Source organism: Ambystoma mexicanum, chromosome 7p (genome assembly GCF_040938575.1).
Source record: "Ambystoma mexicanum isolate Mex_15411 chromosome 7p, UKY_AmexF1_1, whole genome shotgun sequence".
Lineage (NCBI taxonomy): Eukaryota > Metazoa > Chordata > Amphibia > Caudata > Ambystomatidae > Ambystoma > Ambystoma mexicanum.
Window position 1 is genome coordinate 474,057,994 of NC_090939.1, and position 17,048 is coordinate 474,075,041.

Genomic DNA, 17,048 nt, shown 5'->3' on the forward strand with positions numbered 1-17,048 from the left:
CCCCGTCAAGTGTGCGGACATTCCTTTGTGGGTGCTTAAGGACTACACTGTATTTAAGAACCAGCCTGCATCACCTCCTGAGAAGTTAGGCCTTAATTGCTCGACCACGTACCAATAATAGAGAATCTTGGCTGGGGTCCTCTGTGCCTCTCCTCTACCATACAGAGAGCAGAAGTACAGACACCCCACTGCGGTCTTTACAGCGACAAAATCCTTTAGCATAGGAATCCCCGTTCTAGCTGCGTCTAGAAGTAGGGCATAGTCCTTCAGATGCACACCCGGTAAAAGAACCTTGCGGCCCCTCAGCGACCTCACCGGCAGGATCTAGCGACCCTTCAGCCTGGCGGCCGGTAGCTGAAACAGCCTCGGTACCTGTGCTGGTGTTAGAACCTGGACGGTTCCTCCCGCTCGGACGGCTCCTAGGAAAGGAGTCGCCCCTGCGGGTTGCTGATTAAAAGAGTGGCCCTACCTTGGGCCTTGAGACTTGTGTCTGATGAAGTGCTTCAAGTCCTCTGGAGCACATCTTTCACAGAGCTCTCACCACTGAGCTAACCTGTTTTTCAGAGCGCGCGGTGTAAGCACATCACACGCGGTACAACATTCACAGCCGGGGTCGGGGCCAAGGCAGCGGAGGCAAAGAGCGTGGGGGTCGGACGTAGGGAAGAGCCCTTCGCAGGCTGGACACCTGATGAAGCCCAAGCATGACGACGTGCGCCGGGGAGGAACGTGGTGCCAGAGGACCGAGTACCCAATTAAAGTTTAGAAGACAAAAGACAGTATCCGGGGGAAGAGCGCATGGAATTACAAGGCCAAAGCCAAACCAAAGCGTGCTGGTGAAAGAGGTCCGTTCCTGTCGTCGTGGAAAAGAGGACTGGGGAGTGGCACCAGAGGGCGGAGTCAAGGGGATAGCATGCTCCCAGGGCCTTTAAATTTAAAGGTGAAGAAGATTTTTTTCTGGTGAAAAAAGGATCCGTCTCCCGTCCCTGGCGAGGGATGCCCATACAGCAGGGAGGAAAGGGTTCTGCCTGGCTCTCGACTAGCGACCGGATCTCTGCCAACAGAGTTGCTGTCCCAATCTGTGGGATAGGAGGGTGCAGAGGAAGAGACCGGTAGGCGGTACCCCGTGGAGACTACAGAGGATCCAGGAGTCCGAAAAGTTTTGGTGCTAAAATGGCATGTGGTAAGCAAGCCGGACCCCCATCGGAGACACGTGGACCCGGAAGGGGTGTCATGCCTTCTTTCTCTCCAAAGCTGTTGCGGAGGAGGGGGAATTGAAAAAGTCCTTGCCCCCCATTGTTTTCTCTGATGCTGACTCGGGGAATGGTCAGGTTGTCTGGACCTCTGTTCTTGGAAGCCTAGGAACCCTCCAGACACGCCCCCGGGATTGGACTGGGTGTACGCTTTGGGCGTGGCCTTCGTAAGAATAAAAGACTTCACGGTTTGTGAGCTGTTCTTTTTATCTAATTCTTCACCCGTGGAGGAGTGAAAGAAGTCGCCACCCTCGAATGGAAGGTCCAATATGCGGTCCTGGACATCTGGGTTGAATTTAGTACCTCCAAGCCAGGCAGTCCTTCTCATGTCCGTGGCGATGGATATGGCCCGGCCAGAGGTGTCAATGTGGGCCACGCTGGACTCCACAATGTCTTGCCCCACCATTTTTGCCTCTGCCAGTCCCGCCTTGAATCGTGACTGGCTCTGCACCGGAAGTTCTGGGAGGAATTTGCCTATTTCCCGCCAAAGCCTCTGGTTAACGGCTGCCAGCATGGCATCCGCGTTGGATTGACGAAGATGCAGCAAAGCGTTGGAAATAAAGCTTCTTCCCGTACGCCTCCAAGTTCTTCTCCCCCTTGCCTAGCAGCACCTAGGACGAGGTGGCCGAAGACGACTGAGGCTTTGAGTAGAATGACGCTGCAGCAATCACCAAAGAGGGTGGTTGAGGGTGGGACAGCAAGAGTGGACCCCCCTCTATTTGCCTAGATTTGGCATCCAGGCACCGATTGACAGGCTGAGCTGAGTGGGGTTTGTGCCACCCCTTCTTGGCCAAGGCGACAACGTTCTGCATCAGGATCCCCTTTCTAGCTGCTGGGCGTAGAGTGAGGACCTCAGCAAGTACCCCCGCCTCCGGTTGCTCGACTTTGGGTTGAGGAAATCCCAAGTACTCTGCCAGACCTGCAAGTCGTTCATGGAAGGCCTTGGCTGACGATGGTGTGTCGGGGTCTTCTTCCTCATCTGTGTCCACCAGGGCGTCCGGTTGGTCCGGAGCGGGTGGAAGAGTGCGGAGGGCTGAGGTGTAGATAGCGGAGCCGGAGGCTGCAGCGGAGGCTAGTACGGAACCGCCTGAACCGTGGGAGGCAGGGGAGCCCGAATCGAAGGAACCGGCTTGGCCAGCAGGGGTTGCACCGGGGCCTGCACCGCTGGAGCCATAGGAGTAATGACTATAGGTGCAGGTGGAGGGGCCGGAGGGAGCATGTCCCTGATAACATCCTTAAGGATGGCCCCCATCTGAGGAGATCTCATGAGGGTGAGGAACTTTTCAATGAACCTGTCCTTGCAGGCCGGTGGGGTGACATGTGATATTGACAGGGTAGTGGGCGGCTGCTGAGGCCGGTGCGTGCTCTGTCTAGCTGTTTGCGGGGTTAACCTGCCCTGCGCTGCTGATGGATAAGCTGTAGGCCACGTACCTGGTTGACACCAGTCCCACCTTGTAACTCATTCTCCCACCTGCTCCGTTCCTCAGGGCGGTATTGGATGAGCGGCCATCTTGTCTGGCACAGCGGCCATCTTATCGAGCTGCATGACATGTCCCAAAGTCGTGGTACTTTGCTCACTGGGCCCAGCCTCCTCCAAGACTCTTGGCGATGGAGCATGAGACCTACCCTGCACCTCAGTCTGAAGCCTGGTACGCATGTCTCCCCCTCGGCAGTATCGCCGGCAGTGCTGCGTGCAGGCGCCCCTTCAGACATGTTGCAGGTACAAGGGCGTAGCCCCTTGGAAGAACACCCAGTAAAAGAACCTTGCGGTCCCTCAACACTGTCTCCGGAAGGATCTAAACACCCCTCGGCCTGACGGCCGGTAGCTGAATTAGCCTCGGTACCCGTGCTGGTGTGAGAACCTGAAAGGTTGTTAGGCAGAATTATATGCAGTACCGTTCGGGAACACCACACACAATTAAGACTACAAGTGACAGTACAATTTCACCTTTGGTACAAGCCTGTACTACACAGTTATAGTGGTAGCAGTAGCGGAGCAGCCAGACTTATCTCAAGAGTAAGTGAGCAGTATCAAATAGTTACACAAAGGACAGCAATTACTATGATTCAGGCAAACACTGACTCAAGGTTTTCTAGTAAAAGGATATACATTGATTTCACTCTTCAGTTTTATAACATTACACTATTATAAGCAGTCTAAAAAACATACTCTTAATAATACACTACACCACTTCCCTTAAATTCCAGACAAGCTAAGCTCACAAAATGAAGTGGGAGCAAAATGGCACTCCAGCAATTTAAAAAAGAGGGAAAGACAGAAGTTAACAGCAATGAATTCACACCAACAGGTAAGTACTGAGGGCGAGCGAACAAGCGAAACTACAATGATAAAATCAGATAGAAAAGGCTTAGGGCCAATGTCAATGGTTCAAAAATCGTTTGCTCAAGATAATACAGTTCAGTGTAGTTTGCGGTAAAGTTCGTGGCACGGTTTCTGGACGAGGTTGGTTGGTTGGTAGAAAAGTTAGTTCAAAGAGAAGAGAAAGACAAGCCCTCGGATTGGAGAAAGATTTCAAACACTTTCACTGCAGTTGAACGAAACGAGCAACCGGATTTGCACAATACCTTAAAACGGAGAGGAAGCTGTAGCTGAGGCGTACGTTCCTGGTAGTTCCTGCAGGCTCACGGTTCCTGAAGCGACTGTCGGACTGACAAGAAGTAGGAAGACTGGAGGGTCCTGCACTACCCAGGGAAGAAACCAGCAGCAGAGCAAAGCAACGAATAAAAGGTGCGCTCCTTAAAAGCCAAGCAGAGTCCGACCTTCCTGGCTATCCGGCCCACTGTAGCTCTGTACAGCGAACTCGAGCAGAGGAGGGGTCCTGGCTTGCAGTTTGGGTGAACTGATTGGTCCCAAGGGAAGCTCAAGCTCAAGGGAAGAGGTTTCCTGGAGGATCTTCTCTGTCGTCGGATACTGAAGATTCGGACCTGCAGCAGGGCTTCACCGGGCAGTTCAGTCGTTTTTAGGGGTCCTCTTCCATCAGCTCCCCGTTGGTTCTTTCGTTCCAGTGGCGACTCTGCCTTTCCAGTCCCCGAGACCTGCTTTTTATTCAGTTTTCCCCCATTCATACAGCCTGGCTGTCAATCACGCAGCAGGGTGGCTGTCCTGGCAAGGACACTCCCCTCAGCCAATCAAACAGGAGTGCGACTTGGGTTACCAAAGGAACCCATGGCAGGGGTCCGAAGATACCTCCCTCACATCCTGCCTACCTAGACTTTCAGGCGCCTTAAAGAGGGCTTCTGTGCAGAAGCCCGCGAAAAACTGAGAACAAAGGAATCATCCCCGGTTTGGCTTGCAGAGAAAAATACGAGAAAGACTTTAACAAAAGGAAATGGCGAATAAACTCAGCCGGAGCCAAAATAAAATGTATTTGGTCAAGCAGGTTTATGTTCGAGGCCAATATAATAGCCCGAAACAATACCATGGTTATATAAGATAACCGCTGTAGAAAAGTTAGGGTAGTTACCACTGCCACCAGCCAAGTCTTGATGTAAAGGGAGCGAAACAATGCTCCAAGAGACACAGACAAAAAGGGATAAGAATTAACCCTTTCCAATCCTCCATGTAAGATCGGGTGTACTGGGTCTGTGGTTTAAGTGACTAAAATAAAGTTAATGGCAACTTTACCTTTTCTGGGGGACAGTAGTCAGCCCCAGAAAATGGAGCCGGTGGGAAGTCTCAAAGACAACCCTGTGTCACTGCACTGAAGGTGCTGTGTAACACACATGAGAAATATGAGGCCATGGAGTAGGTGAGGCTCCAGTGCTCAAGATCACACAAAAAGTAAAAACACACAGAGCAAAACACATGTAAGAGTGGGGAAAAAGGATCACACTCTTACCAGGTGAAAAATAAAATCCTAGAAATCCAGCAAAGCTGATGAGGGACTCATTAGGTAAGGGAAATCAGCCATTTATGAGAATTCTCCCTAACACGTACAGGCGCCCCTTCAGACATTTGTCCGGTAGTAGGGCGTAGCCCCTCGGGTAGACAACCTGTAAAAGAACCTTGTGGTCGCTCAGCGACCTCACTGGCAGGTTATAGCGACCCCTCGGCCTGGTGACCGGTAGCTGAAACAGCCTCAGTAACTGTGCTGGTGTTAGAACCTGGATGGTCCCGCCTGCTCAGACGTTTCCTAGAAAAGGAGTCACACTTGCGGGGTGCTGATGAAAAGAGTGGCCCTAGACTTGTGTCCGACCAAGTTCTTCAAGTCCTCTGGAGGCGATCTTTCGAAGAGCTCTCTCCACTGAGCTAACCTGTTCTTGAGAGCGTGGGGTGTAAGCGAGTCGTACGCGGTACAACCTTGCCAGCCGTTGTCAGGGCCAAGGCAGCGGAGGCAAAGAGCGTGGGGGTCGGTCGTAGGGAAGAGCCCATCGCAGGCTGGACACCCGCTGAAGTCCAAGGACTTTGACATGCGCTGAGGAGGAGCGCACCGTCCAAGGACCGAGTACCTGACTAAAAACAAAAGACCGTATCTAGGGAAGTGCGCGTGGAATTACAAGGCCGAAGCCAAACCTAGGCGTGCTGGAGAAAGCGGTCCGTTCCTGTTGACGCCGAAAAGAGGACTACGGAGTGGCGCCGGTGGCCGGGGACAGAGGAGCGCATGCTCTCAGGGCCACGCTCCCGCGTGCCTCTAAATTTAAAGAGGAAGAAGATTTTTTCTTGTGAAAAAGGTTCTGTCTCCCATCCCTAGCAAGGGACGCCCATACATACAATATGGAGGAAAGGGGACAGGACGTAGGAGTACATTTGTTCCCCACTTTATTTTGATTTTAGGTTACATGCAAACAACATTTGGTTCCTGTATATGAAAGCTTCAAAGATAATATTCCCTCTCATTGGGATTATACACAATACTCAGTATCCCCATATACAATACATTTATTCATTTGATAGAACCAAACAGACAACACAGACACTACAAAACAATACTATACAAACACAAATATATTGTGAACATAAACCTGCCAAATTATACTACACACTAATAACCTATATCAACAATCAACATCCTCCCACACTAGTTGTATATAACCAGCGCTCAGCCATATAAGTCATTAAATGGTCCTCAGGACTCCAGATATATTCCCTCCAGGTTTTGTTTCCTCATCCTGTGTTTTTCATACTTGGAAAGTGTTTCCAAATCTGTCACCCAGTTATCAATTAAGGGCTTTTTTCTCATTTTCCATAATCTTGATATTCTTTGTTGGCACCAGAAGTGTTCTATCAATACAACTTGATCGATCACTGGCAACCTCACATCTGCCCCTATTTGAAAGCAGAATAACAGCAGAAGGGGTAGCTCGCACTTTCTCTGCCAAAGGTTCCAGTACCGTCCCCATGTTGGGGGACTCCCACAAGAATGGAGGAAAGGGGACGGGACGTATGAGCACAATACGATGTCCACTTGTTTACTGTTGTGTTGGGGGTGAAGGGAAGGGTCACGGGGAATGGTTAGGGAGGGGGGAGTTTTATAAATGTTGAAAATGCCAATAAAATAGATCCTTAAAAATATATATGCACTTGGGACAGCCATTTTCAACACCATTGGTACCAGGGCCACAATGATTACAAGGGATAACCCGGTTGTCTATTTTATGATTTATCTAGATCCAATCTACACCAAGACCATTTCAAAAGATGAGGAATCTGTAGAAGGAAGAAATCTGGATGAATTCTCTGATTCTATCAGATATAACACAATGTGCGGATAGTTGTAAAGGTGTATGACAGCAGGAGAAGCATAATAGTTTACACAATACTTTGAAAATTCTGAATCTATTATGAGATGACAAATGTAAACAAGGCACCTAAAATTACAAAAGTCTAGAAAGTAATTGAGTAAATGGCAGTCATATTCATTCATCATTAAACTGAAATGGTCTAGTTTACCTCGCAATCATTTGACACACTTAATACAGCCAATGTGGTTTAATTTCAGACCATAAAAAGGTGCTTGCGTGTTTAGTTGTTTTCAGAAAGTACTTACTTCTCACAGAAGTCATTCAAAACACTCCAATACGTTTCAGGAACCACAAACCATTCACAGTCACCAGGGCCAATGTTAATGTTCACAGAACAAAAATTGTTGTTTTCTTGATGTCCTGAAACAAGTATAAACAAAGACCAGTACTCAAAACTGGATCACTTATGTATTCCCATATTGAGCTCCAAAAAAGATGCCAAAAGAAAAGCAGTTCTTTGCATTTCAAAAGTCATTTCAGATTTATTTACTGAGGCTAAAACAAAGTGCATTACCTTCTGTAAAGTTGTTCTGATATTACCACAGATTCATCATTTAGTGAAATGACAAAGTTTCAAGTTGAAGACTAGACGAAAGCACTGTGGGGTGCTCAGTGAACCACTCATGGACCTCAATGAACTGCGGATCGAGCAGTGAAATTATGCAATCATTCCATCAATAAGACAGCTAGTTATCCCCGGGCACAGAGGACAGGGAACTGCTGAAGAAACAAAGTTCATAAGTGAATCCTCATAAATAGAGCACCACAAGGAAGCTGTGAAGGTAAATTGGGATTCAACAGAAAAAAGATCAAAGGGTAGCAAATAATTCTTCTAAGGGATGCTTTTCTCCCTTGAACGCCACCTCCTTCCTATCGCGCACCATGTCCAAATGCCCAACTGTAGTCTCTCCTGCTGGCAGTTGGTCTGCCACTTGCATTATCATCCTCCACAATACCTGTAAATATTTGGCAAAAGCACAACCGGCGTGAATTGCCTTGAGCACCATACTCACCTGACAGGAATATCCTCTTGGCCAGAGTGGCTGTCTTTTTTGGACTGCTTCTCCATCGGCAGGCTTGAGGTGGACAATGTGGCCCGTGAACTAATCGCCACAAGCTCCTCAGGGGTAGGGCGGGCAGATCGAAAAAGGCAAGTCGACCCTGGCCTGTTAGTAGCTCTTTGGCAGCTCGGCAGGTGTCAAACATGGGCGTTGCCATAAAGCCCTGATGGGATCAGATATAGATGCGTTGAACGGCAAAGTCCTTTCTGAGTGAGGACTCTTATCGAGCATATCAGTCAGGTCGTAGGACTGCAGGGCTTTGATGGGGTGGGGGTCGAAAACTCAGAGCTAGTATCACCTTCTCAACTCTTTTCCTATATTGAGCATTGGAATGGGTGTAGGGAGTCACTAAAAGCATATTGAGGTCAGTCGAGGTGACTAGCAAGCTTGCCTCGAGCAGCCCTTTGGCCAAGGCCAGGACATCAGCCTGTTCTGTGAAGAATTCAACACATTTGTCTCACTCCCATTGGGCCCATTCCAAAAGGAAATTGGTCCCCATCCTCGTAAAAGATCCTCATCGACTAAAAGAACTCTGCTCTCGATTCCAGCAGGAAAGACCGATCCATGACCAACAAACTGATCCAGTGACATCTGCACTGTGGTCGGCTTCAAGAACATAAAGGTCGAGTCAGAGTGTGCAAGACCAGCCGTGGCTAACTTGCCACCAGAAAACCTCTCGGCGCAACTGGTGCCTGAATCGCCTCTTGTATAGTGGCGGGAGCTGTACCTGCCTCTGCATTCTCAGACAAATGGATAATTTGGATCTTAAATGCCTCCTCACTCCTCTGTTGGGGGCATCCTTATTCGGGTATGCTTTACCCCTCGCCTTCTACAAATCAGATTCACCTGTGCATCAACTCCTCTTATTCTTGTGGGAGGCTGTGGTCGACGAACGGTGGAAGTCGCTCCACGAATGAGATCACCTTCTTTGCCTTCTTGCGAGGTCTGTCCTCCTCAGGCGTATGGCCTTCGGTATCAGGGTCCAAGGAGCTTGTGGCCGATCGAGGCAAAGACATTCAAAGGGGGTTGCCCAATTGCTAAAGTCTATGATTGTTCCCCAAGGGCCTTCGGGTTAATGTGCTGGCAGGAACAGCATAGCTAGATTTAATGTCCAACACCACACACACGTTGAGTGGGTCCGTGATAGACATCTTCGAGCTGCAGTCCTAGCAGTGCTTAAGCCCCAATGGTTTAGGGACCAGAATGTCAGCATCACGAGTACAAAACCTTTTTAGTCCCAAAAAGATTGGATTCTGAACAGAGTGCTAGGGCGCAGAAAGAATTAAACTGAGGTGTGGAGTGTGACGAATCCCAAGGTATTGTCACATGAGGCCAGGGAGGTGAGGCCACTACCCGACAGTGCCCCCCTGGGAGTGGACTCAGCGAGAGGATCTCATGTGGAGAGAAACCCCCTATGACAACAGTGACTATTATTATGGAAGCACACACTATCTACCTACTCCTCCCCTACCCTCCCCAAATCCTTTATCCCTACACAAACACTTTCATATGTTTCTGCAGAATAGAAAACCCCACCCCCGTGAGACATACTGAGATGAGGAGGAGTAGGGGCGACCGATATGGAGTGCATGAGAAAACCGAGACGAGGAAGAATCCACCTAAGCCAGTAGAGTAATCATGTCAAGACTAGGACAAAAAATTGTAAGTTACTCACTGTAGTGACTAACTTACTCCTAGTCCACAGTCCCCTTTCCTCCTTACTGTATGGGCGTCCCTCGCTAGGCACGGGAGACAGAACCTTATTCACTAGAACATCCATATACACCTTTAAATTTAGATGCGTGCTGGGTGGGCCCTGGGAGCAGGCACTCCCCTGACTCTGCCCACCAGCACCACTCCTCAGTCGCCTTTGACGCGGCGACAATATTAACATTGCATAATGACACCAGTTTTATTACAGGGGAGTATGGTGGGGCATATGGAGGAAAGGGGACTAGTAGTACGTTAGTCACTACGGTGAGTAACTTATAATTACTCCTACGTCCTGTCCCCTTTCCTCCATACTGTATGGGCGTTTACAACTGAAAGAAGCCCCAGGGTAGAGAGTGTTGCCCCTCTTAAGAAAACAAGTTCCTCAACACGGCCTGGCCAAATGCTGCATCCGACCTGGTGCTAGCATCCAAGATATAGTGTTTGCAGAAGGCAGAGGCAGTAGCCCACATAGCCGCTTTGCTGATAGTCTACCACAGGACATGCCTTTGGAAAGCTACCGCTGTGGCCTTGGCGTGGGTGTGCATGTTTGCTGGCAAGGGCTTGTGCTGCCCCTCGTACACCTCCTTGATGGCCATAACCATCCACCTTGCTATGGAAGCCTTGGAGGTCTGATAGCCTTGTTTTGATCCCCCAAAGGTGATGAAGAGGGTGCCCGATTTACAGAAGCTCTTGGTTCTGTCCAGGTAAAATCTTAGCACAAGTCTGACACCCAGACAGTGCAATACCTTCTAAGCATCATCCTTAGGGTCTGCAAACAATGCCGGTAACGCCATCTCCTCATTCAGGTGAAAAGAGGAGACTACCTTAGGAATAAATGCAGGGTGTGTTCTAAGCACCATCTTGTCCCTGTGATATGTAGTATATAGCTCTGAAGCAACCAAGACCTGGATTTCACTGATTCAGCGTGCCGAGGTAAGACCCACTAGCAGGGCCGTCTTGATGGTAACTAGCCTGATGTCCGCGGACGCCGTGGGCTCAAATGGTTTATGCCCCAAGGCGCTCAGCCCCACATTAAAGGTCCCAGACCGGGTGTGGTTTTTTGATAGGTGGATACAATCTGGTCAGACTCGCCTCTTAACCACCGGAATCGAGAATGAAAGACCTCCACGCCAAAGTTCTTGTAGGCCCCAATGGCCGCCAGATACTTGCCGCATGTATCTACCTGCACCCCTGAATGGGTCAGGTGCGCTGAGAAGGATAGAACGTTGTCCAGCGAACAAGTCAGTGGACCAATTTCCCTTGATTCTGCCCAGTGACAGAACCTGGTCCACTTGCTTTTGCACTGGCTCCTGGTAGGGTTGCTCCTAGTCCCTTGTATGATAACCAGGTTAGCGTGGGACAGGTGGAGATGCTTCAGGGTAAACTGTTCAGGAACCAAGCCGCAAGGGCCAACTTCTGCTGAGCGGGGTGAACCACTATGCCCCTTTGCTGGGAAAGTAAGTGGGCTGGGCCCACCAGGAGGTGTACCATGGGTTGATCCGACAGGCTGAGAAGTTCCGAGAACCAGGGTCTCGCTGGCCACCATGGCGCTATTAGGATGAGCCAAAGGCTCTGCGACTCCCTGACCCTGGAGATGACCCTGTGCACCAGGGGACTGGGGGAGGGGGATGGATGCGTTTTTGTTCCACGGGATCTGCAACGTGCTGCCTAACAAACCCCTGTCTTGATCCAGCCATGAGGTAAACCGGGAGCATCTCCTGTTGGTACTGGTGACGAATAGGTCCACCTGTGGGTGATCCCACCTGGTGAAGATCCCCTGAAGGAAGTTCTCGTTCAACTGCCGTTCGTAGTTGTCCGATCCCAACCTGCTGAGCCTATCCACCTCTAGGTTGGACTCCCCAGGCAGGTGGATTGCAAAAAAGTGCATGTTGTTCGCCAGAGCCCACTCCAAAATGTCGATTGACAGTCTGCAAAGTGGGGGAGACCTGGTGCCGCCTTGCTTTTTGATGTAGTACATGAAGGTGGAGCAGTCTGTCTGAATGCAGATAGATTTGCCGGAGGTCATGGGGAGGAAGGCTTTGAGTGCCAGCCAGATGGCCATCATCTCGAGCCAGTTGATGGGCTCCAGCTTTTCCTGAAAAGACCATACTCCATGGACACTGTGGCTGTCCAGGGAGCACCCTGCCCCCCAATCGTTCTAGGGATGAGTTTGTGGTAATGGTGACTGTTAGGCAGAATTATATGCAGTGCCCTTTGGGAACACCACACACAATTAAGACTACAAGTGACAGTACAATTTCACCTTTGGCACAAGCCTGTACTACAAAGTTAAAGTGGTAGCAGTAGCAGAGCAGCCAGACTTATCTCAAGAGTAAGGGAGCAGTATCAAAAAGTTACACAAAGGACAGCAATTACTATGATTCAGACAAACACCGAGTCAAGGTTTTCAAGTAAAAGAATATACATTTATTTCACTCTTCAGTTGTATAACATTACACTATTATAAGCAGTTTAAAAATCAAACTCTTAATATACCACACCACTCCCAATAAGTTCCAGACAAGTTAAGCTCACAAAATGAAGTGGGAGCAAAATGGCACTCCAGCAATTTAAAAGGTAGGGAAAGACAAAGTTAATAGAAATTAAATCACACCAACAGGTAAGTACTCCGGGCAATTGAACAAGAGGAACTACAGAGATAGAATCAGGTAGAAAAGGCTTAGGGCCAAAGTCAATGGGTCAAAAGTCGTTTGCTCAAGATCACACAGTTCAGGGTAGTTTGCGGTAAAGTTCGTGGCACGGTTTCCAGACGAGGTTGGTTGATGCAAAAGTTAGTTCAAAGAGAAGAGAAGGACAAGCCCTGGGATTGGAGAAAGATTTCAAACACTTTCACTGCGGTTGAACGAAACAGACAACCGGATTTGCACAGTACCTTAAAACGGAGAGGGAGTTGTAGCTGAGGCGGACGTTCCTGGTAGTTCCTGCAGGCTCACGGTTCCTGAAGAGACTGTCGGACTGACAAGAAGTAGGAAGACTGGAGGGTCCTGCACTACCCAGGGAAGAAAGCAGCAGCAGAACAAAGCAACAAATAAAAGGTGCGCTCCTTAAAACCCAAGCAGGGTCAGACCATCCTGGCTATCCGACCCACTGTAGCTCTGTACAGCTAATTCGACCAGAGGAGGGGTCCTGGCTTGCAGTTTGAGCGAACTGGTTGGTCCCACCAGCTCAAAGGAAGAGGTTTCCAGGAGCATCTTCTCTGTGGTCGGATTCTGAAGATTCCGACCGGCAGCAGGGCTTCACCAAGCATTTCAGTCGTTGTAGGGGTCCTCTTCTGCCAGTTCCTCGTTGGTTCTTTCGTTCCAGTGGCGACTCTGCCTTTCCAGTCCCAGAGACCTGCTTTTTATGCAGTTTTCCCCCATTCATACAGCCTGGCTGTCAATCACAGCAGGGTGGCTGTCCTGGCAAGGACAGTCCCCTCAGCCAATCAAACAGCAGTGTGACTTGGGTTACCAAGGGAACCCATGGCAGGGGTCCGGAGATCCCTCCCTCACATCCTGCCTACCTAGACTTTCAGGCGCCTTAACGAGAGCTTCTGTGCAGAAGCCCGCAAAAAGACAGCGAACAAAGGAGTCATCCCAGCGCAGAGAAAAACACGATGAAGACTTTAACAAAAAGAAAACGTGAATAAACGCAGCCGGAGCTAAAATGAAATGTATTTGGTCAAGCGGGTTTATGTTCGAGGCCAATATAATAGCCTAAAACATTACCACGTTTATATAAGATAATTGCGGTAGAAAAGTTAGGGTAGATACCACTGCCACCAGCCAAGTCTTAATCTAAAGGGAGCAAAATAATGCTCCAAGAGCAGTGACCTGAGGTGTAGGCTGCCGGAAGGGACAACCTAGCCGCAGGTTGTTGTCTGTACCCCACCAGACTAGATCCTAGTGGAGATGTTGTGGTATGCTGACTTGCCCAGCCGAGATCCCTTCTCGTGATTCCAGGAGACTGAGAAGTGAAGCTGCAGCCTCCTCATTTTGAGCCTCGTACGTGGCGCTGTGAGGAGACATGCAGCTAGGTCTCCCAACAGGTGTTGGTACCACCACGCCGAGGTTGTTGCTCTGCTGAGAAAATGCCAAGTTGCCCTCTTCATAGTTGTGATCTTGTCCGCTGAGGGGAAGATCCTCACAGTCCTCGTGTCCCATATAAGACCTGTGAAGGTTAGCGTCTGCGTGGGCAGTAACAAACTTTTTGAGATCGATACAAAATCTCAGATTGCATAGTGTCTCCATTAGGGTACAGAACCAAGTATTAAAAGTGAAAACTAATGATCCAGAACCTCAGGAAGGACCGATGGGAATCCCAAATCCGGACGTGTAGGTAGGCACACTTCAGATCCAGGGAGCACATTTCTCCCATACACAAGGTGTCTGCAATGAAGGCTGGGGTAACCATCTTGAATTTTTGGAGGGGAAGGAAAAGATTCAAGGAATTAAAGTCCAACCCAACTCTCAGGCCAGCATGGTTCTTTATGTGAATGGTGAAAACTTGTGAATAGAAGCACTCTCCTCGCTGTGAGGCTGGTAATTTCCCCAACTGCCTGACTCGCTGCAAGCAAGCAGATTTCCGCCAACAGAGTTGCCGTAGCAATCTGCGGGAGTGAAGGGGAGAGGAAACAGAGGAATTGGTAACCAGAAGCCTGTGGATACCACTCAGGATCCACGGGTACGAGAACCCTTTAGCGTTTTCAACCTTTAGCGTTTTCAACTAAAAGGTTGAAAAAGGAGCGTGCAAAGACCCTCATGGATCTGTTATTGAGGAAAGACTTAAAGCACTATATAAATACAATAAACAAACATTTGCGGAAAGTTGAGTGAGCACAAGGCTTGCCAAGTGCAGAGGCAAGAGCGAAGTCAGTGGGACAATGAGAGAATATCCTGTTAAGTACAGTCACGGGAAAGGAGGGGGGAGACGACCTTACCATACATCATGGAAATTGCAGTGCAGCACATCAGGTGGAAGGATCTGGTGAAGCGAAAAAGTGATGTCGAATGGGCGCAAATGTGGAAAACATACAAGAGGCACAGCAGCGTAGTCCTCGCCCTGACAGGCCCAGACAGGGATGCTGTCCCTACTAAGGGGCCGCCTGCTGGGCGAGGGGGATGGAGGTGGGGGTGTCTTTGCCGGCCAGCTCCTTGCCAAAAGCAGATAATATTCAGTCATCAGCTTATCACAAGGCATTGCGGGTGGACTGCAGCAGGCCCCTTCAATGCGAACATTGCGTCTGCCATCATGGAAATGGGCCGAAGCACCAAAGTAAATGAGGCGGCAAATGCAGGCCTTCGATCCAGGTCAGCTCCACCACCATGGCTCAGGATGTTTTCAGGCCGCATGGTGATGGAGCTAGGTAGAGGAGCACAGTGCCTGAGCAAGTTGGTCATCCCAAGAATACCATAGGAAAAACAACTATGACGAAAAAGGGATATTTCTTGTGAACTGTACTTTAAGAACTTGAAACTTTATGTTGCTTCAGAACAAGACTGTAACCTGGGGAAGGGAGGCAATTCCCTCAAAACACAGTCTTGGTTTGGTGCTATTGAAGCCCCCACAATTATTTAGTTTCATTCATAGTGTAATGGAAGGAAATAGGTTTTTTGACAGGACAGTAGACTCTTTACTTTGGACATCCTGACAGATTCCGCAGCACTTTTGCTGAGGCAGGAAAACCACATCTTAGAAATAGAGCGAGCTAAATTTTCATTTTCTTTGCTTTCTACCATAATAAAAGTCTTTGCCAATCACCATACCACCAGTGTGTCAGACTTGTACTTCTGCACCCTTACAGGGGGGCTGTAACGCATCGAGGGAATGCGTCCTTCCGCCAAGGGGGGAGCAACCACTGTGAGGTTAGGTAGGTGATCCTGCTCCGCAACACCCTACCTAGGGGTCAAGAAAAAAGTGGGACCTCACTGGGGAGAGACTCCCCCTGAGGGGACAAGGAATCCTGATCCCGTGAGGCACTTCCAACAGTTCTGCACACTGTGGCCTACATGGCATGTTCCACAATAACAAACTTTTAAATGTCACGACTGGGAAACTCCAAATAGATGCCAATATATTCCAGAAAAGGAACCTTTCCCTTTAAAGTCAAATACCCAGTATACTGGGACGAGTAAGTTAAATAACGTACACCAAAAGAACCACAGTGAGAGAAGAGACACACATAAGCAACCCCAGGCAGGCCCCACACTTCGTAACACTACAAGAGGCAGAGCAAGCACAAAGCGCGAAATCTGTACGTTTCAAACTCACCTGAGACTGCAGACTGGGATGCCAGAGCCACCGCGCAACCCCAGCATGAGAAAACCACAGGGCAGGATGAAAGCCACTGGGACTTTTTGTACAATAAGAGAATATAAAAAGGCGTATTGTGATTAAGAGTTCAGAAGAACTATACAATTAAACCCAGTAAAGAATCAAGTTGACCAAAGCAAGCCGAGATATAATCGGCCGGGAATAATACCGTTTGCCCAAGATATGCTGGAGACAGCAACCAGGAAACTATAGCTTGTAAAAGATTCCCAAAAGGGACCCCCAAGGAGAAGGGAAAACTCCAGGTCGCAACAGAGGAATTAAAAAGACTAATCCAAGAAATCAAGAAACCCTATTAGAGGATTGCATATTGATAAAAAATCCTATACCACTGGTACTAGAGGTACCCTCAGGAGAAGCGAGTCATTCTCCACACGTTAGTTTTCATAGTGGTAAGGTCAGTTAGGCTAGTTTTGCACAGCAGGCTTTCTTCTTTTGGCCATTCACGACTGACTGACTAGCACCTTAGTTAGAAAAGAATAAGTAACAAGTTTAGTAATAAAAAGATTCGAGGATTAATATGTAGGAAGGAAAGGAGTTTGAAAGAGAAATTACTTACCGTAATGTTCCTTCTATGGATTCTTCTACCACAGTCAGTCGTCAGTCGTATATGTATCATGTCACTAGGCCCCTGTACCTCAGCGCTGCCCCCAACCCATCCACACACCCCCAACCCCCGATCCCGAGTTCATCCTCTGCAGAGGAATGATCAGAATATTCGGCTAAAGAGCCACCACTCATGAGAAGAGAAAAAACCTCAAGCAGGTTTTTTTTACATCATTTTAAACCTGAGGTAACGAGACTGCAAAAAGAATGCGGAACACAGCCCCAAGGTGTACTGAAGACTCAACAAGTGCTCACCTCATTCTCCCGGTAGAGAAGGCAGTCATAAGCTGCAGGTACTTTCGTAGCGGGAATGGATGGGAGGGTG

General features: G+C 49.0%; 1 protein-coding gene across 5 annotated transcripts in view; it reads right to left on the reverse strand.

Moving 5' to 3' along the window:
* KDM6A (lysine demethylase 6A) overlaps positions 1 to 17,048 on the reverse strand; it is a 1,954,130-nt gene that overhangs the window by 233,580 nt on the left and 1,703,502 nt on the right. For all 5 annotated transcript variants that reach the window (XM_069636498.1, XM_069636499.1, XM_069636495.1 and 2 more), the window contains one exon: positions 7,259 to 7,373. In XM_069636498.1, the coding sequence (XP_069492599.1) occupies positions 7,259 to 7,373 (115 nt within the window). The remainder of the gene's footprint in view (positions 1 to 7,258; positions 7,374 to 17,048) is intronic.